This window comes from Drosophila ficusphila, unplaced genomic scaffold, assembly GCF_018152265.1.
Source record: "Drosophila ficusphila isolate 14025-0441.05 unplaced genomic scaffold, ASM1815226v1 contig_470, whole genome shotgun sequence".
Lineage (NCBI taxonomy): Eukaryota > Metazoa > Arthropoda > Insecta > Diptera > Drosophilidae > Drosophila > Drosophila ficusphila.
Window position 1 is genome coordinate 782,280 of NW_025064389.1, and position 22,262 is coordinate 804,541.

Below are 22,262 nucleotides of genomic sequence, written 5' to 3' on the forward strand. Positions count from 1 at the left end.
CTCAGGCACAGGTTCTGGCAGCGATGGTCCCGGGAGTACGTCTCCAGCCTGCAGACGAGGCAAAAGTGGAACCAGGAGGTCCAAAACGTCGTCGTGGGAGCTCTCGTCGTCGTCTGCGAGGACAACCTGCCGCCCCAGCAGTGGAGGATCGGGCGCGTAGTGGAGGTGCACGTCGGCGCTGACGGAAAGGTGCGAGTGGCGGACGGCAAGACGGCAGACGGGGTCTTCAGGCGAGCCATCCATCGGCTGGCTCTTCTTCCGATGTTGTCCTGAAGGACGTCGTCCCTTCAGAGGGGGCGGTGTTTGGAGATTTCTCTCTGTAACGTCAATGTTAAGCGGGGATCGGGGCTTAATAAAGCTTTCTCGCTCAGGCGAATTCGGCCGCCGATCTCCCGCTAAAAACTGTTTAATTGAGAAAATAATTAGTGAGAAAAAAGCACGAAAATCGAAATTTTTTTTCAAAAGCTAATAACTTCTGAAATTTTCATTTTATTTTCTGATCCTAGTTCATTTTATGCACAGTACTGTACACTTTAAGAATCTTTTCGGTTTTTGTGTTTCCGATTACCCGTTTTGGCTAAATCACTTCCGTAAGCGGGACACCTTTTTGCCGAAATGTTGCAACTGAGGAACGCCCCCTCCCGCCCCTTTTTTGATTTTTCAATTTTGAAATTTTTTTTCGCAAATTAAATATGTTTTCAAATAAAGTTACAAATTTCAGATTTTTATCTTTAACCGTTTTCTCAAAACAATTTTTTTTTTAAAATGTCCATTTTTCGGCCCTACAAGGTGAGGACCTGCCTTAAGCTGTGTACTTTGACTTATTCCACAATATAGGGCTTGCTTTCAATTCGATGCAATAGAATGGCCCCATAGCCAATGGCACTAGCATCAGTGTGCAATTCTATAGGATGTTGCGTATCAAATATCGTTAAAACTGGCTTGCTAGTTAGGAATTTAACAATTTTATTTCGAATTATTTCATTTTCATCTTTCCAAACAAAATTCATTCTTTTCGGATGTGAGAGAATATAGAGGCTTCATTAATTGAGAAAATCCTGGCACAAATTGACGAAAATACGAAGCTAATCCAATGAATTGTCTTAAAGTGGTAATAGACCTTGGTGGTGGCATGCCACTCAGTGCTTTAATTTTACGCCAATTGGGGCGGATCTCGCCAGCTTGTACTTTATAACCTAAATACTGGACGGTGCGTTTCAAAAATGAACATTTTTCCACATTAAATGCCTGCTGTTGTCAAAATCTTTAAAACGGTCTCTAACCTCTCAAGTGCATCTTCCTTAGAGGCTGCCACGATCATTAAATCGTCCATGTAAACGATAACATACGAACACGCTAGTTCGCCTAATGTTTTCATTACCGCTCTCTGAAATACTGAAGGCGAATTCTTTAGACCAAACGGCATTGCTAAGAGCTCGTACTGTCCTTCTGGAGTCACAAAAGCCATATATTCAATGGAGTCAGCATGTACTGGGACCAGATAATATCCACAAGCCATATCCAAGCAAGTGAAATATTATATTTAGCTCCTCGCAATCTAGCTAGCTGATCAGAGATTAACGGCAAAGGAAACTTGTCAGCCACTGTGTTTCTATTTAATTCCCTGTGTTCAGGTTCACGATCTGGCCCCACAGTGTCAATACTTGCGGAGAGTTTGGGCAAAGGAAGCTATTGCTGCTGTTCGCGGGAGAGAGACAAATCAGTCTGATTCTGCACTGCATCGCGACGGGAACGGAGCTGCGTTCCTTTCACCCTTCTTTTTATTATCGCTTGTTATATATTTAAAACCCATTCGAAACCTAAATAAATAGGTACTAACTTCAGTATTGTTCAATTTCCAAAGTGTTTTGTACGACGACGGAACCCCCTTATTTCTATGACCCCGAGCCGCCGGCAGGAGGGGAAACATCTGAACACCCTGTAATCTACACAGAGCCTCATAGACCAATTCTTCTTCTTAACTAGCAATGCTGGACTTACATATGGCGAACAGCTAGCTCTTATTACTTTATGCTCAATCAACTCTTGCACTTTTGATCTTAACAATTCTCTTTCATTAGGACTGAAGCGAATTTTCATTTCTCCAGTACTTATACGTCTAAAAGGAGTTCCTCGAATAAGCGATTTTGAGTATTTTTTCAATAATTGTATTGATTGATTTTTCTCTGTGCCATACAATTCATTTTCTGACGTTTCAAAGTTATTTCGGTGTCAGGTACGACACAGTCGTTAACTGTTTTATCTTTCACTAACTCTACCTTGACACTAAAGCGGAATATCCCTGGGCCAAGATTTCACGACCAACTAAAATTTCATTTTTCATAAAAGCGTCATCGACTACGTGAAACATTATTTCGATACAATTTCCATTAATCATTACATTACTTAAAATTGGTATTGTACTCACTAGTTTAGCATTACCTATTCTACTTAACGATATGACGTTATTAAATCTCTTTTCAATCAGCTAAGGCGATAGAATCTTTTTAACCAAGGAGCACTCAGCTCCGGAATCAAAAGTATAGACGAATTTCTTACCTAGATGCAGCTTGGATGCCTTTGGTTCTTTTACTATATAAATCTCTAATCGCTTAGAGACCCGGTCCAGATCCTTCTCCAGCAGCTCTCTTAGGACATTTGGTTGCAGTATGCCCGAGTTCTTGACAACGGTAACAAGTGATGTGTGTCTTAGTGCGCTGTGCCATTCCTTGATCCGCTCCACGTTTTTCTTCAGACGATGGCTGCTTCATCATTGGGCATTCTGCCTTTTTGTGTATAAGTTCACCAGAGGAGTGACAAGTAATTCCAAATGACTTAAAGCGTTTAGCACTTGGGTTCTCGTACGAGTAGTTGGATCGTTTTGAGTCCAACGCACACACTTGTAACTCTGATTGTAGCTCGCGTCTGTTGTGAATCCTAGCAGTGTACGCAACTCGATGCAATCGACGGTCATGACTTCCCAGATGTCCAAGTACTACCGATGCCGCAATCTCTTCTTTGTCAATATCACGCCATTTTGTGACGAGTGACGATAACCACTGTGATGCACTTCCTTCTAGAGACTTCGTTAATGCCGAAATTAATGCACTACCTTGCAGCCACATCCCGCTCAAAATAATGTCTATGGTCGCGAGCCACTGCACTGCATCGGCTCTGGTCATATCTGCGTTAAATTTTGGCAACACAATGTCGGCCTTTTGTAGGGGCTCACCAGACGTAGCTCGCAGCGCTCCAGCTAGTGTGTGTTTACTTTCATACATATACAAGCGTGCATTGTCACATAGATAATATACAGGGGCTTTATTTTCAACAGGATCCAACCCCCGATCTATGGTTCTGTATTTTTTTGGTTCTGTTGCTCTAGAAAGGTTGTTCTTCTAAAATTATAGATCCATGTTCAGCGTTTTCCAACATCGACAAGTAACCGGGCTAAGGAATTATTAGAATTGATACATGCAGATGTTTGTGGACCTTTTCCGACACAATCTTTGGGAGATTCCAAGTATTTTTTGACCTTCATTGACGACAAATCCAGGAGGATTTTTGTGTATTTTCTGCGTGGGAAGAACGAGGTGCTATCGAAGTTCATTGAGTTGAAGAGCTTGGTTGAACTGCAGACATGCAACAAGCTTAAATGTCTGCGAAGCGATAACGGAGGAGAATTCGTCAACAAGCAATTTGATCAGTTTATCAGGCATCACGGCATCGCTAGGCAGCTCACAATAGCGAATACACCCCAGCAAAATGGAGTCGCGGAAAGAGCTAATCGGACACTCGTGGAGATGTCAAGGTGCCTCCTGGTCCAGGCGGGACTTGGAAATGTTTTTTGGGCAGAAGCAGTCAACACTTCGGTTTATCTTCGAAACAGGTCTCCTACCAGCGCATTGGAGAGCATGACACCCATGGAAGCGTGGACGGGTAAAAAGCCTAGTGTAACTCATCTAAAAGTATTTGGTTCTCTTGCAGTTGCTCTAGACAAGGGTCCAAAGAAGGGGAGCAAATTTCAACCCAAAGGCAAGGAGTACATCATGGTTGGATACTCAGTAGCAGCCAAAGGTTATCGCTAATATGACGCTGCAGCTCGACAACTAGTTGAGAAACGAGATGTCCTGTTCGACGAAAATTATGACGTGGAATCCAAGGGTGATTCTGTGTCAATTGAACTGGAGGAGTTGGAGGAACCGTGTCAGCAAGATGAGCCCGATAATGCAGGAAACTATTCTGATGCATCCATGCACAACGGCAGCTCTAGTGAGAGCTCAGATCACTACGAGAGTGCTGAAGATAAGGACGCAGATTTCACATCTGCCGTCGAGAAACGCAGAGGACCTGGTCGACCCAAGATTATCCGGACTGGGCAACCTGGTCGTCCTAAGAAGCAATATAACATCCTGAGCGCTCTGGTTTCTGAAAATGTTTCGATTCCCCTGACTTGCGAGGAGGCTTTAAGTTGTACGTATGCGCCCGAGTGGCGCGCAGCTATGGAAAGAGAATATGACTCTCTGGTTGCCAATCAAACTTGGCAGATCGTGGATTTGCCGAAAAATCAGCGAGCAATTGGTTGCAAATGGGTGTTCAACGTAAAGCACGATAAGGACGGTCGCATAGAGCGTTTCAAAGCGCGTTTGGTGGCAAAAGGATGCTCCCAACAGTTCGGCGTTAATTATTCGGAAACCTTTTCTCCAGTTTGCCGACTAGAAAGTGTGCGATTTATGGTAGCACTCGCAACGGAGCTCAAACTTTATCTTCATCAAATGGATGTATGCACCGCCAATCTCAACAGCGATCTAAGTGAGACCGTCTACATGAAGCAGCCGGAAGGATATTTAGACAAGAAGAATCCAAATAAGGTATTGCTGCTTAAAAGGGCGATATATGGTTTGAAGCAGTCAGGAAGGGCCTGGAACGAGAAGCTGAATGGAGTTCTGGTGGGTTTGGGATTTGTTGCTTGCGACAACGAACCATGTTTATACAAGCAGAGTGGAGAAGGTAACCTTTTACTAATACTTGTATATGTTGACGATCTCATTATAGCCTGCCAGTCGCAAGAAGATTTGGTAAGAATTAAGGCCGGAATTTCGAAATCATTCGACTGCACTGACAAGGGTCCGCTAAACCATTTTTTGGGAATGGAAATAGAGAGGCAAGGCGATCTTGGAGAGATCACTTTGGGCCATTCGCAATACATCAACGACTTATTGCGAACCCATGGCAGTGAAAATTGCAGGACTGCCAAGACACCTCTGGATGCAGGATTTCAAGTAGATTGCACAAGTGATCATTGCAAGAAAGTTGAGCCCTCGTTGACTCAGTCCATTGTTGGGGAGCTATGTCTTACAACAAGACCCGACATTTTGCATTCCGTTTCGAAGCTGGCACAACGGAATCAGAACCCGCACGCTGAACATATGGCTGGCATAAAGCATGTGCTCAGGTATCTCGCATCAACTATTGAAATGAAATTACATTACAGGCAGTGTGGTCAACCGTTTTGTGGATTTGTGGATGCGGACTGGGCAGATGATAGACACGACAGGAAGTCTTACACTGGCTACATCTATTTTTTGGCTGGTGGTCCAATTTCTTGGCGTTCAGAGAAGCAGCGGAGAGCGGCACTAAGCAGTACTGAGGCCATAGTAATGCGTACGTTCATATTGGAAATTGGATGCGGAGACCAAAGCACTCCAATCATCGTGTATGGAGACAATCTGAGCGCACAGGAGTTAACAAAGATCCCAGTTCATAATTTCAGAACCAAAAAACATTGATATACGTTATCATTTTGTAAGAGAAGTTGTGAAGGATAGTCAAGTTTTGTTGAAATATAAATGTACAAATGAAATGTTAGCAGATATTTTGACAAAGAAACTCCCTAAGAAGAAACATGAAGATTTTACAGAAATGTTAAATTTGTACTAAATTTTTTGTAAACATGCTTGCATTGAGGAAGGGTGTTGAAAAGCCCCTGTATACTACACTGGTCAACACAAGTCTTGTTTCCTTTATTTTTTTATCTGTTATTGGGTATTTCTATGGCCCTGAGTATGAAAAAAATACTGGAAGATTGCTAACAGCTTCAGTTTTTGAAATATAGAGTTTTATTATTTTGATAAAAAAGTACAGAAAATTAATAAATGATGTTAACAAAATTTCTATTGAACACTATCAAATGATCTTTTATACGATTTTCTTGAATGGACGACTTTAGGTAGATCACGTTGCAAACTCCAGCAGTAGTCTGCCATCATATGTGAGTCCCACCGCCCCTGATACCGCTTCGAAGATCCTGATGGAATCTTTCACCCTGCTCCTCACTAAAATCACCTAGATTTTGTGGAAATCGGTCTAAATGTGAGTGCAGGAAGTGGATTTGTATGCTCATGTTGCACCCTAACTCTTGCAAGTTCGATAGCATGGACTCAACAAGCTCGACGTGGTTGTCAGATTTCTTTTTGCCCAGGAAATTACGCATAACCAAAACGAATGACTTCCAAGCTTTGGATTCGACTTCAGTTATTGATTTGACAAAATTAGGATCTTTCAGGAGTTGCCTAATCTGTGGCCCATCAAAAATACCAGCTTTTAATTTTTCTGTACCTAATCCCCGCCGGACGACTAATCAATAGTAATGGAGGGTAGTTAGCTGTAACTCAAAAACAAAAGCTGTGAGAGAAAAATGGTTACCATACCAAAATACACGTTATTTTGAGATAGAAACACAAAAAAAAATAAAGGAAACAATGCACGCTTGTATATGTATGAAAGTAAACACAGATCGCGAGACCTATATAGTTGTCTCGATCTAACGAAATAGGCATAAGAAAATATGTATACCAACAGGGGGGTCCGGACCCCCCAAAAAAATCTAAGACCTTTTCAAATTCCCTTACAGCACACGGTCTTTCAACCATATAAAATAAAAAAATTTTTGATCGGACCCCCCCAAACAAAACAAATTTTCGATCGGACCCCTCCCCAAAATTTTTTCTGCGTCCGCCCCTGTATACCAAACTCCTTTGCCAAACGTCAGTCGCAAATTAAATTCCGCAGCATACACACGGTGTTTCGTTTCTTTCTTTAAATTCTTCCGCTCAATAGATCCCACTTCTGATGACGGAGGAATCTTATTGCCTTTAAGATTTAAGTCGTTGTCAGACATTTTTCGAGCGGAGCGAGTCTCAGCGTGTGCGTTCTCTTCAAAAATTACAATCCAACTTGATTTTTAACTACTATTTGTCACCATCGTTATCTCTTTTTCTCAACACAATATTGAGCCACACTGACGACTGCATATACAGTCGTCCCACTCTTCAACTGTCGAGCAATTCACAAAGGCTCACCTTGATAAAACAGTTGAGGGAGCAATTCAATTAATTAATTAATATATATACATATATGTATAAATATATATTTACTATTTCTCTAATATTAACTTCGAAGAAGTAAAAATGTCGAAATACAATTTTGGCACTAATTATTATTATTATTATTATTTATTTTATTATTTTCCCAGGGCTACAAGCTATTGCTTATTTATTATTGCCCTAGTCACATAGAATTTAAATTAACATATATATATGCTTAAAGTAACTTAAAACTAACATTTAGACATTTAAAATTTAAAAAGGCTTTGCTTGAATTTAAGATCTAATAATTGAATTCATTTTAGTTTTAGTTTTATTTACTTTTATAATTTTAATCTTATTTTCATTTTTATTTTATTTTCATTTTTAATTTTAGTTTCATTATGCTGTATTTTGGTAAACTCTTAATAGCGCCCTTTTGAAGAGCATATCATTTCCAATCATTTTTATTGAAGAGGGTAATTGATTCCATATGCGAATAGCGTGAATAAAGAATTGCCTTTCTGAGGTCAATGTTTTGTGCCTTTTAACTATAATGTTTTTAATACGTTCTGAAGAGGCAAACTGAAGTTTTCTGTACAGGTACGCTGGTTCTTTTGAATAAATAATTTTGTGCAGTAATATTAAAGTTCTAAAGTTATATAGTCTTTTATACTTAATCCCAATATATTACATGCTAGTGTCGAGACATGGTCATATAACCTCAGACCGTACACATATCGAACAATATTATTGAAGCAAACATTGATTTTACGGAGACTAACTGAATCACAATTCGCAAAAATTTCAACACCATACATTAAAGTTGGGACAAGACAGGTTTTGGCAATTAAGAGCCGAATGTTCGTCGGTAGATAGTTTTTTGTTGTATGTATTCTCAGTAGACCATAAGTCTTGCCAGTAGCTTGATTTATATTATTGTTCCACGTTAATGTTTTATTAAATATGACGCCCAAATTAGCCGTATGGTCCACATCGTCAATAGGTGAATTATTGACATTGAGTTTGAGTATATTGGATGTGTCGATGCTTTTGATTTTGATGGGTTTAAACCAAGTCCATTTTGTTTTGCCCATACACTTATTTTTTTAAGTTGCTCATTACAAAACTCAATACCTTCATTGATTCGATGTAGTGGACGACTAACATACATTTGTACATCATCAGCATACAGACTAAGTCATTGACATACATCACAAACAGCAAAGGACCAAGAACAGAGCCCTGAGGTACACCACGTTTCACATATTTAAAAGACGAAGAACAAGTAGACGTTACAACAGCTTGACATCTATTACTTAAATATGACGAAAGAAGTTTAATTGCCGTGTCAGAGAAGAAAAACAGTGAACGAAGCTTTGTGCAAAGTATCAAGTGGTCAACAGTGTCAAACGCTTTGCTATAGTCAAGAAGTGTTAAAATAGTGACTTCGCCTTTATCTAGGTGTTCTCTAATTTCCTCGGATATTTTAATGACTGCCGAGGTACAGCTTTTGTTTTTCCTAAAGCCTGATTGCAGATCGGTTATTAATTTGTTTTCAGAAATAAACTTGTTCACTTGTGTAGCCATTACATTTTCAAACACCTTCGATAAAAATGGCAAAATCGATATAGGCCTGAACTCACAGCTTCGTCCTTTGGGTACAGGAATAATTTTGGCCGCTTTCCATGCATCAGGAAAAGTGGATGTCATTATTGCTGTATTAAAAATGTGGGTTATATATGTCAAGATTTTGGGAGTGAGGATTCTCAAAAATTTAGGGCTTAGGTCATCCAGTCCCACGGCGTTAGATTTTATCCTGCAGATGCCTGATAATACGTCGCTTGGGCTGACACATATAAAATTAAATCTTGTATCACAGGTATGAGTTGGGGGGTAATTCAGATATATATTTTGAGATGCTTCAGGTACATTTATGCTTAGGAACTTATTGTTTAACTCCTCCACATTTATATTCTCTATTATTGCGTGCTTCTGTTTTCCTATACCTAGACATTTAATATGATTCCATGTCTGCTTGGTGTTCACTGCGTTATCAAATTTACTACTCAGATAGTTTCTCTTGGCCGAACTAATAAGTTTGGTGACAGTTTTCCTTAATTTAGCAAAGACGATGTAATGAGAGTCAGTTTTATATCTCTTCCATTTATGAAATGCCTTATTTCGTTTTGCTATTGCCATCCTAATGTCAGTATTGAACCAAGGGTTTTCTTTCAGTCTTACTCTTTTCTTTTTAAGTGGTACGTGTCTGTTATATAAGTAGTTGATGTTCGTTTCTAGCTGTTGAATTTAACGTTAAGCAAAAAATATAATTCCAGTTTATTGAATCGAAATCATAGGCAAGGCGGTTGTAATCTATATTTCTAAAGTCACGGAATTCTATGTATGTAATGGTCAGTGTAGTCTGGGTGGGTATTATACGTCAGGAAAATGAGGTCATGTTTAGAGTAAGCTGGTGCTGCCAATTGGTCATATTTTAAAATTTTGTCAAGATTGTTAACAAAGAACAAATCAATGAGCGTATTTGTGGAATTTGTAAAATGAGTAGGATTTGTAGAATTGACAAGCGCTAATCCTATCGATTCCATATTACCTAAAAGTCGATTGTCTTTCAACATGTCACAGTTAAGGTCACCAGTTAGAATGATGTCAGTAAAATCAGAGGCAAATGTCGATATAAGGTCTATCAAATGAGAAAAGTCAATATTATTGTTAGGTCGGTATATACAGCCTATTAATATTTTACTCTTATCTGGTGCATTCTTAATTCGAAGGAAAATGTACTCCATTGGACTATCAGGGGGGCTTTGGCAATGTACAGACACATTAAGTTTTTTGTTTACATATATTGCAACACCTCCACCACGACTAGGACGATCCACTCGAAACACATTATAACCATCACAATCTATTAATACGCTACATAGATTAGGTAAAAACCATGTCTCAGACACACATATAATATCGACATTAGAGTTAACAAACATAAATCTAAATTCATCAATTTTTCTTTTAAGCTTTGTGCATTTATATGGCATACGTGTAGGCCAGGCTTTCGACTAGCAAGTATACGAACTAAAGTTTCACTGTTCGCATTGGACTTTGCGTTAGCTAGTGTCATATTGGGTAGTTATAAGTCCTATTATGTAATTGTCAATATACAGCATAATGAAAATTTTAAGATGATAATATAAGCTTAATAAAATAGAGAAAGAGTTAACATGGGTGTGATTGAGAAAAATAAGAAGGGAGAAGTTGTGTTCATTTATTAAAGGAAAGTGATTAGTATTAAGAGCGAAAAGAGTGGTTATTAGTTTGGAGTGGGGAAACTTCGGCTTGTCTGTTATTAATTATGGGCTCTCTTTTCTTCCAAGCTAAAAGCTCTTGGTAGCTTTCGATTGCAACAATCTCACTGTTCTCCCGTTCTTTTATGTGCACCGCTCCCCTCCGCGCAAAAACTGCAACAAGCTGCTTACTCTTTTTCATGCGCATGGCCTCTTTGAAAGCCTCGTACGCACTTTTCGGAAGCTGCTCATTAATGTAAACAACTGCAGGGGAGTCAATGCCAAAGTGCTTCAGAGTCAGCTGCTGCTTCGTCTCTCTTCGGTAGGCCGCCGTTGCTCTTAGTATAGCTGCCTTGTCTCCCACACGCTCCAGTTTGACCATGATCGCTGTGTCGACCACAGTGGCTGTCGCGCTTCTCCGTGCTGTTCGGTATATTTCCTTAATTGCGGGCGCGGGTGTAATGTGTAAGTTGAAGCACATGGTGTTAAACAAATGTTTCAACTTTTCGCCTTCCACCATCGGCACACCATGGATTCTCAGCGAGCTGGCCACGTTTGCCTTTTCCTGGGCCACAAACTTGGACTCCAAAACTCCCAGCTTCTGCCTAATTTTATCTAAATCAGCAGCCTCTCGCTCCAGGCACTGCACACGCTGCGCCAATTGTGGGACCTGGCCAGCCAGACCTCCCAGGCGTTCCTCCAGCAGATGCAGAAAGCGCTCCTCAGCCTCCTGCATTTTAGAGGAGATAAGAGTGGCCTGCTCTGCAAACCGCTGGTCAATAAGCTGGATCAATTGGGGCGACGGAGCATCCGACGATCTCATTCCACCCAGATCAGTCGCAGTGTTTTCACGCTGACGCTTGGTAACAGGTGGCATTTTGTTACGTGGTTTTTACGTTTGAGTGACTTTCCTGTGCTTGAGTGATTTGAGTGATTTGTTTCGCGTTCTGTTTCGAGTGATTCCGCTTAGTTTCGATTGGGTCTTGTGCTGTTGTTTTTCCAAATTCTGTTTTCGACAACAATTTTGACGCGCCAAATATAATTTAGAAGTTTGTACTGATATTTATTTGTTATTTGACCAGATTGTATTTTGCGGTCTAAGTTCGTTATCTGATCTTGTGTTTAACGCACTTTTGCGAGATAAAAATCGTCTATTTTCGTAGTTTTTTGGTTACTCGACGGAGCGATTCAAATACACGTCTGCTAGGCTTGATTGCTAATACATATTAACTTATCGTGAAGATGGGTTAAATGACGAAGTTAACTAATGGCATGCACACATTGTTTTTACATTGGAGACTTTTTTGCGAGTTTCAAAATTATTCACGGGGCAAGGGGCCGCATTGCAACCATTTATATTCAGGCTCCATACAAAAACAATATTTTGCAACCATTTCGTAAATATTGATTTTTTTGAAAAATATGTAAAGAATGAATACTCTACTATTAACATATAAATGGCGACTTGGCACCTGGCTCTATAGATTTTGTACCAGATGTTGTTTATCTTCTATTCCTTGATCGGAGTGTTCCGTAATGACCGAAACCCGATTAAATTATTTGTAAGAGCTTCTGCATTACAGTTATCGTAATCTTCTTTCTTCATAATTTCTTTGTATTCTTCCTTTCCATCATCGCCTTTTAAAAGAATGTTTCTCAAAACATTGCAAATTTCGACAAGATCGAGTTTTGACAAATTATTTCTTTTTCTTTGCTAAACAGTTAATCTATCAGGCCGATTGTTCTCGCGTTCTACAAACTTTCCATTTGTTTGTTCTGTCATGTCCTGCTTTTCGCGCGGTGGAGTTGCCGGCTAGTCAGCGCGATTCCAGGGGGGGAACAACCACAAATATATTCACGCAGCACACACAACAAAAAAAAACAAAACGGAATTTTCAAACTTGGACAACAAATTTATACACAACGGAATTTTGAACATTTGGACTGGACTAAGCGGCTGGAGTTGTAGTCCTGGGAGTCCCTCCCAACCATTGAGTGCATCCCAGGATATGCCTCGGATACATCTCCCAACTTTGTTTGGTGGATTGGGCTCGCCTACATTATCTCATCCCCCCAACAGGAATATCTATTCAGAGGAATTCATATTTTTCAAAAATAATTTCTCTTAATTTCTAACATTTAATTAGCCTACCAACGGTACCGATGGGTTTTTTACATGGAACACATACATATATATGTGGTTAAATGTTGATTAAATTAATATTGTATATAAATAAATAAATAAATAATTGAATAAATAGGTTATGTTAATTATCAATTTATTTTTGAGACTTTCGGGAACTAGTACATTTTTAATTTTAATTTTTAATTCGGGGTTGGGTTTTTTTATTACTTAAATCTAATTCATTTTACTAACTAATGAGATAAATAAATAAAAAACCTGGGGCCACCCAGAGCGAGTGGCCGATTTTTCACTACGAAAATTTCGCCCTCGTTCGTGTGGTGCCTCTGTTCCAAGTCGTCTGGAATCCAGTCCTCCAGTTAAGTTTCTATTTTTTTGAATTTCTTTAAACAAAAAAAAAAATTTGGTTTTTTCAGTATCCTCTCCTTTTTTTTTATAATTTTTTCTTTTGTATAACTCACTTATGTAAATAAATTATATAATTTGTTTCTGCACTTTCGATTTAACCTCCTTTGTACTTTTCTGATCCTCTCTTCACTCTTCACCAAAAACCACTCAAAATTTTCAAACCTCGACTTTGGTTCATTTGGGAGTTAGTACATTCGGGGAACCAGTTCCTGGGGCTTAGTCATTTCAAGTACTTCCTTTACTCACGCACAATCGATAACCTGCAGTCGGCGGAGAGTTGGTAAACATATATTGTTTACATTTTTTTTTTGTTTTAATTGTCTTGTTCGCCGCACATAACAGTTCGCACATAACAGTTCTCAAGGCTATCTGAGCCTTGGGGCGCCAGATATTTTACAGGGCATGACCAACATCATCACGTTAATTTAGAAAGTTACAATAAAGCAAATTGTTTGCGATAATAAAAGTCTCTGCATTTTAAGAAAAGGTTAAAAGCGATAACAACGAAGAAAGGGTTTAATTCCAATGAAGAGCTGAACCAGAGTGATAATGAATTTTATTCTTTTTTATTTTGACTCAGCATTGCAACTTATAATCATAATAGTAACTATCGTAAATTACACTGTGCGACAAAATTTAACGAAATGTTTGTTTGAGTTACTTTTTTGATTGTTTTCGGTTAAGGGGCATAAGTTATGCACAAAAATATTTATGCCAGGATTTCTTTTTTTATGATAAATTTTATGAAATTATTATTATGAAAATATTTAACTCAAATTATTATTTTTTTTTTACTTCCAATAAACTATTATTTTTTTTAAAAGTTAAATTTTTTTCTGATTTTTTTGGCTTTTTCAGAGGTATCCTCGCGTAACAAGTTCCATACGAAGTCGCCCAGGGTATAGAGCTGGGAGAAAAAAATTTTAAAGCATTGTTATAAAAGCCTAACGGTATATTTGCTTAATATATTTTAAGTAATAGATATTGAACTTGCATAAAACGCTTATAACGGTGAAAAAATATTTTCCCAATATGGTATAAGGCTGTGAAATATGCAAAAACACGCGTTTTTGGGACCTTTGAGTGTGCGTAGAAGCTGATTGGCTATTGATATTAACAAATCCAAAAACTTGTATTCTTATTTTGATTAGTAGAAGTGAAAAATAAGAAAAAATCAACTGAAACATTTTTTTGTCGCACAGTGTTATTTATCTTACTAATAAATTTCATTTACCTTATTAGCTCGCAAATGGATAGGAAGTATTATCAAGAAACAAGTCTCGTTATGTAAGTCTTACATCAAGGTCGAGTGAAGCCTTGTCCTATCGACAAATCGAAATATATCAATAACACAAAAAGGACAGCTCATAATACTTATTTAAGGCAGGTTCTTACCTTGTGTCGAAAAAAATCGATTTTTTTTTTTGTCCTTTCGGATAGATATATGTTTTAAGAATGTGCTCAAAAAATTTCAGATCAAAATTTTTAAAATTACAAGAGTTAAGGCCTTTACATGGAGCACATGTCAAGGTTCAAATATAGTTAAAAATTTCAGCTTTTTATCTTTAACCGTTTTCTCAAAACAGTTTTTTTAAAAAAGTGCAATTTTTCGGCCCTACAAGGTAAGAACCTGCCTTAAGTTCTTACTTAAAATTCTGAAATCGAACGGAAGTACGACTTCGCTTATTCCTTGTTCAAAAGAGCAGAAAAGCTTTATTGAGATAGTAGCAAACACTACCATATTTTTTTGTGCATCATCTATTTGTTTTGCTTTTAAAGTAGCAGCTAATAATCTTAATAATATTAAGAAAACCTCTTATTTACTTAAAAATTATTGATATTTATTTGTGCAAAAAGTTCTTTTGATACATTACCTGGGAATTCCACAGAGCGCCACAAAAAGGTTCCAGCTGTGATAAATAAATAGTCCTGATCCGATATGAATTTTTAATGGAATTAGGCACCATGCAATACCTATAAGATAACATTTTTTAGATGACACAAAATGTTAAAAGAAAAATAAAAAATGTGCTGCCAGCCATAATAATAAGGCAGAATTTTAAGTCCTTTAATAGAGAGTTTAATGTAATAATCGGCGACTTCATTTTCCGGGGTGCTTAAATTGAATGAATGACGCAATATGTAGGCTGCTTTTTATATTTCTAGCCTAGTGCTTTTCTAGAAATGTTTTATATGAAAAGTTTGGTATTTTAAGACATCAATTTGGTCAGAACAGTTTAGAGTACTAATAATATTTTGGTTGTTTAAAGTGACTTTTAACTAAAAATACAACGTAAATAGCCGAATCACATTTCACCAAAAGACGCTGCGGTTACACATGGGTACAAGTAGGGGAATGTTGTCAGGGTTGGGCCATATTTTGACCTATGCCCATAAGTACTGAACAAATAACAATATAGAATAAATTTTGAAAAAAAAAAAAAAACGTTGTCAGGGTTGGGCCATGTTGTCAGGCTTGGGCCATCTTCAGAAATTCGTTGACAATATCGTAACGTGGTGGAATAAAATTGAATTCAGGTTAATCTCACATTATTTTGTTCATTTATTTTATTATTCGGGATTTTACAGATAGTGTCGGTTCAAGAAAATGATTCAGAGTTGCAGTTTTGACATATAAAATAACTGTTTCGTATTTTTGCGCACTTCAGATGAACTTCCCTCTTGAATTCAATGAACGTAACAGAGTTGTTGCGATTTGTATACCGTGGCATAGTTTTCAAACATATAGAGCAGAAATCGATGTCTTCATCTTCATCAGCAGAGAGTTTATTTTTGCATTTTCTTTGGGGGACGACCACGTTTCGCTGGTATTTTGGTGCATGCTTTTGGTGCAAAAGTTATTTTTTTGGTTCGTTGTTTTTGTCGAATAAAAGTTAGGAATAATTTCTTTGTCTCAATCAAAATTCACTCTTTTGCATATTTTTGCTACAAAAAACTAAAATGTTACAACAAAATCGAAAATACACGAATAAAATGTAAAAATTATAATGGCCCAATCCTGACTACAAAAGTGGTTCAACCCTGCTGACGAGATGCGTTATTAATCTATTGCGGTATGATAGGTATAACCATTTGCGGGGGGACGGTGGCCCAGCAGGTAGAGCGCTGGCCTCCGGTCCGGAAGGCCCGGGTTCGAGTCGAGTCCCAGGCTCCTCCGAGAAAAAGAAACGGTCTCTTTTTCCAAATCTCCAACACTTCTATTAGTAACAAATTTCCACGTTACTATGGACCCAACAATAGAACTTTCGTCACTCCTAGATGGCGCCAGGTGGCAACCCCACCGCTAGGATAAGTCGCTACTGGCTTATCACCGGTACGATCGAAAATCAATGATAATTGAATCCTCTACAAGAAATTGTAGAGGCTCTAAGCTCCCGGGTGGAGTAAAAGAATGTAAAAAAAAATAACCAAACTATATCTGCCAATGAAAATATATCTCACCTTGCGGATGACAAGTTGTAATTTTAGGTTATGACAACCTTTTTGGCCAGGTTAAAAAAACTTTTCCGAACACTTTTTCTTCACATATCAACGAAACGTAAGAAAAAGTAATCCCGAAATGAGAAGTCACGTGGAAACTTTCTTGTGACCGATAGAAGTTTCTTGACACGCACAAACAGATGGCACTAGTACGAATATTCAAAATATTGAAATGGGCCAAGCCTGACAACAGTCCAACCCTGACAACATTCCCCTACTACATTCCCCTACAAATTACTAAAATAAACAATAATACAGCTGATCATAAACAAAGCCAACGGTTAAGAGCACCAGCTCTGTAACGAAGAGCTATAATGAGCAAGGCTCGGCAATAACAACAAGACGACCGTCGGCTTTCGTCTATTAGAAACAATGCTTACTTCTCCATAAGAGCGGAAGAGTTAGACCATGGTATAATAACTACAAGGTAGTCCCGTCGCCGGCAGAATTGTTCGGGTTTAGTGCCCTATCGCCTCAGTACGCTCGGGTCGTTTGCAGTGAGAGGTTGTCCGCGGACGATTTTTTCTCAAAACGTTAACCCTTGTGTGCTTATGAAAAATACTTGTTGCAATTAGTGCAGCAAGCACATACAATGTGTAACATATAATATTGCACAAAAATATTTTGAAAGGGTAACAATATGGGGGCGAGTCCTAAAGGGCAGCTTTGGGTAAAAATCAAAAATGACGGAACAATTAATACTCATTGTCATATAACAGTCCTTTTTAAACCCTATGCACAGCATAAGGGATAAACCACACACTCTTTTTCTGTTTATTTCGCACTTACAGAAAAACACTCTTTCACTCGCACTCATTGTAGTGCGCAATAGGGGACTGACGCCGGCGACGGGACTACCTTGTAGTTATTATACCATCCCTGCAGTTCTGGCTGTTCACAAGTGAATTTTGGCAATTGCCAATCATGTGTGTAGGAAAGGGAAAGGGATATTCCTAAGTTTCCCTCTCTTCCTCACTCTTATAATACGATTTCGTTGCTTGCACCCGACGGCGGCCCGACTCCAAATTTGTCTTCTATTCTTTCGTTTTTCTAATTGCACTGTTGCCATTCTCCGTTAGAAACAAAAAATTAGTTTTCGATGGAAAATACGGCTGAGGGGCGCTCGACTTATGTATACTCTTCTGATGTTAAAGTTCTTCAAATATAAATATAATATAACATATAATATATATGTCGGGTCATAAATTATGGTAGTCAGTGTATAAGGAATCAAATCAAGTGTAACGATTCTTCTCGCTGCACTCTAACGATTGTTTGTTAGGGCGCTTTAGTCTACCTTTTCGCCAGGTGTTCAGAATAGTTCGGTGTGAACATCTTGCGTGAGGTTATAGGTTTGAAAAAGGGTTACGCACTAGGCGATTGTCGTGCGTGTATGCTTGAGCCACTGCGAGAGACAGAGATGCCAGTATGTGCACTAGAACATTGGTGACAGTGCAGTTTTTCGAGATTCTAAATCAGTCTAAAACAGGCAGTCGTGCGCTCAAGTTTATTCGCCATCTACAACCGTCAAATAATTTAACAAGACATGGACAAGGAGAATCATAACCCGACATCAGAAGTGGGATCAGTGCCAACTCCTGCATTTTCTGAGGACCAGTGGCGTGCGATTGTGGAACTACAAAATCGAAATTTCGTCGAAATGTGCAAAGTCATGCAAGCGTCTGGGCGTCCACAAAATCCCGTGGTTTTGCCAAAATTTAATCCAGATTTAACTGGGACTGATGCGACTCAATGGTGTGCAACTGCAAGCATCATTATGGACGAACAGAAGATTGATGGCAGCGCACTTATCATGATGTTAAGTAGTTGTATGCAGGGTAGTGCTTCGGCCTGGCTTGCACAGGTCTGCTATCCAGGCATCAATTGGGAGCAGTTTTAAGAACTGTTTATACAGCGTTTCAAAATTAAAGAATCGTCGGCAGCTATGTTCTTAAATCTGCTCAATAGTCGTCCAGCCCACAACGAGTGCCTTGCAGTGTACGCAAGCCGTATGGTGACGTCATTGACCACAAAATGGCGAAATATGAGCACCGAAGAAATTGCTGTGTCATCGGTACTTGCGCATATGGCCAATTTTGACAACCGTTTGCAGCGCATGGTGTTTTCGTCAAATGTACAAACAAGAAGTCAACTACAAATGGAACTGAAAGCATTTAGGTACATTTGATAAAAAGCGGAATGCTGGATGTCCTGATGGTAATAGCGGTGACTGCAAACGAGCTAAAATTGTGTGTCACTTATGCAAGGAAACAGGACATAAAATGGCGGAGTGTAAATTCAAACGGTCTGGATCGGAAGACAAACAGCGTCGTGACTTGCAGAATGTAACCTGTTACCGGTGTGGACAACTTGGGCATCTTGCGAATCGGTGCACAAACAATGCCAATAAATCTGGAGCAGTTAGTGAGAAGAAATAAAATCAATGTCTTGTGCCTGAACCAAAAGGACTTTTGTCATACCAAGGTGAGATCTTTCCGATTTGTTTTGACTCTGGAACGGAATGTTCATTAATTCGAAGAAGCGTTGCCGATAAACCAGCTTTTTTATAATGTTGTCGTAATACGAGGTAATGGTGGTCCTCATATAATAAAGTATTTTAGTAAAACTACTTCCCTTCAGAGCCTAGATACCATTCATATCAAAAGGAAACCTTGGCAGGAGTACATCAGTTAAACAGTTCCGCCCTTATTTGGTTGGTCGTGAGTTTGTGGTTTATACTGATTGTGATTCTCTTAAATCATCTATTTCTTTGTTTAGCATACCGCACCCTATAATAGCTGATCAGGGTAGATGTTTTACTAGTGAGAAATTTTCAGAATTTCGTACATCACAAAATGTTAAACTTCATCTTATAGCGACAGGAAGAAGCCGTGCGAACGGGCAAGTTGAACGTGTGATGAGCACACTTAAAAATTTATTGTCAGCAGTTGAGTCAAGTCATCGATCTTGGCAAGATGCTCTAGGTGAGGTACAACTTGCTTTGAATTGCACAGTTAGTAGTACAACCAACGCAAGTCCCATAGAGTTGCTCGTCAGCAAAGAGACTTGATTTCACCGTATGATACAGAGATGGAAATAGATAAAGTAAATGCTTGAGATAGGGCAATAGTAAGTATGAACAACCGAGCCAGTTACGACAAAATTAGATTCGACAAAAATAAAGCAGCAGTTGAACGACATAAAATTGGAGATTTTGTTTTACTGAAAAATGAAGAACGTCATCAAACTAAATTGGATTCAAAGTTTAAAGTACTATTTTGGTTAGTGAAGTACTAGAAGGAGATATATATGTCTTAAAGTCATTGCATAATAAGAGAACCTACAAATATTGTCATGAAGATTTGAGAAAGATGCCAGATGGTTATGTTCCGAGTGAATTGGAGTACCCGCCTGAGACTTGTTGAAATTGTTATAATATATCCGTGTGAGAGGATATGTTATGTGAAGATATCCGTGTGAGAGGATATGTTATGTGAAGATATCCGTGTGAGAGGGTATGTTGTAATGGAGTTGCAATAGACTTCGAAAAGAAAATGTTTGTGAATGGCGGAAGACCATAGTGTTGGTGTTTGAGAATTCGAATGGAAATAACCTGGCGGATGTAAAGCTTATGCGTTGTTGTTGTATGACAATATTTAATTGAAATGTATGGTTTGAAGATATGGTTTTGAGATTTGAGATAACTGCGTTATTGGGCAAGCACAAGTGAAAAACGAAAGTTGGAACATGGCGTGTGGCGCTCTTGACGGAACTATGCTCTTAATCAAAAGGAAATCATAGTCGGAATAACTAGAGTCGAATTTTGAATTGCTGAGATGCAAATGAATGAAATGATAAAATTAATCTGATTATGCAATGATAGTAAGAATTGAAAATTATTCGAATCGTTGAGATAGATGAAAATAAAGAAAGACTTTGAAATAAAAGGAAAATGTGTAAGACTACAGTACACGAGGACGTGTAAGTGTCAGAATGGCCGTGTCGGGTCATAAATTATGGTAGTCAGTGTATAAGGAATCAAATCAAGTGTAACGATTCTTCTCGCTGCACTCTAACGATTGTTTGTTAGTGCGCTTTAGTCTACCTTTTCGCCAGGTGTTCAGAATAGTTCGGTGTGAACATCTTGCGTGAGGTTATAGGTTTGAAAAAGGGTTACGCACTAGGCGATTGTCGTGCGTGTATGCTTGAGCCACTGCGAGAGACAGAGATGCCAGTATGTGCACTAGAACATTGGTGACAGTGCAGTTTTTCGAGATTCTAAATCAGTCTAAAACAGGCAGTCGTGCGCTCAAGTTTATTCGCCATCTACAACCGTCAAATAATTTAACAAGACATGGAAAAGGAGAATCATAACCCGACATATATATATATGACGGAGGGGTCTTGTTTCCTTGAAGATTTATACCGTTGTCTGACATTTTGCGAGCGAAGTGAGTCTCAGTGCGTGCGTTCTCTTCAAAAATTACAATCCAAAAGACTTTTTAACTACGATTTGACACCATCGTTATCCCTTTTTCTCAACACAACACTGAGCCACACTGACGACTGCATATACAGTCGTCTCACTCTTCTACTATCGAGCAATTCACAAGGATTCACCTTGCAACACTAAGCCATTCGCTTAAACAGTTGAGCGAGCAATTTAATTAATTAACTACGCTCCGACACGGCCAATCCTGACCACTTACACGTCCTCGTGTAATCACCATTAATCACCAATTTTTTTTAATTTTACAAACTTTACTTCATAGTTAGTTTCATTAACAAATTACTTAACTCAAAACATGACATTTAACCATTTTCAACTCCATTATTCTATTTCATTTTACTATTGGTATTACAGACTAATTAATTAACTTACTTAATTATTTTAGTTTTCTTTTTATACTTTCAATCTTTATTTTTAACCTTTTGGAACAGGTACCACCACATAGCATCGCCGGTTTCACATTACTTCTCACCAGTGCCACACTGGTCACAACACGCTAATGCCACATTAGCCAATACAGTCTGTTTCAACTGTTTTCTCATCAGTGCCAATCTGATCTCAACGGTCTTTTTCACCCGTATTACATTCTACTAGTGCCACACTAGTCTCCACCAATGCCACATTGGTCATCACGGTCTTCACCCGTTACATCAACTCAATTCAAATCATCTTCCTCGATATCCAGCTCGCTGGGTACCTGTCCATCCGCCATTTTTCGTAAACTCTCGTGAGGATATTTATACTGCCTCTTACTTGTGATAGACTTTAGTTTATACCGATCACCGTCTAAGACTTCCGTTACGACGAAAGGTCCACGAAATTTCGGATCTAACTTGGTTTGCTGTCGTTCACTATTTTTGATTAAGACGTAATCTCCTTCGCTAAACCTGACAACTTTTGCTTTACCCTTGTCAAATCTTTTTTTCATATTGTGCTGCGCATTGCATTTTCTTATCAGCTTCCGATCTTTGTTTATCTAACTGTATCTCCTCTTCCTCACAAATGGGAACCAGACCTAATGGTCGTGAGCA

At 38.7% G+C, this 22,262-nt stretch overlaps 1 protein-coding gene across 1 annotated transcript in view; it reads right to left on the reverse strand.

Moving 5' to 3' along the window:
• LOC122320325 (synaptic vesicle glycoprotein 2A-like) overlaps positions 1-22,262 on the reverse strand; it is a 641,446-nt gene that overhangs the window by 285,890 nt on the left and 333,294 nt on the right. The window contains exon 5 of the mRNA XM_043208507.1: positions 15,095-15,194. Coding sequence (XP_043064442.1) covers positions 15,095-15,194 — 100 coding nt within the window. The remainder of the gene's footprint in view (positions 1-15,094; positions 15,195-22,262) is intronic.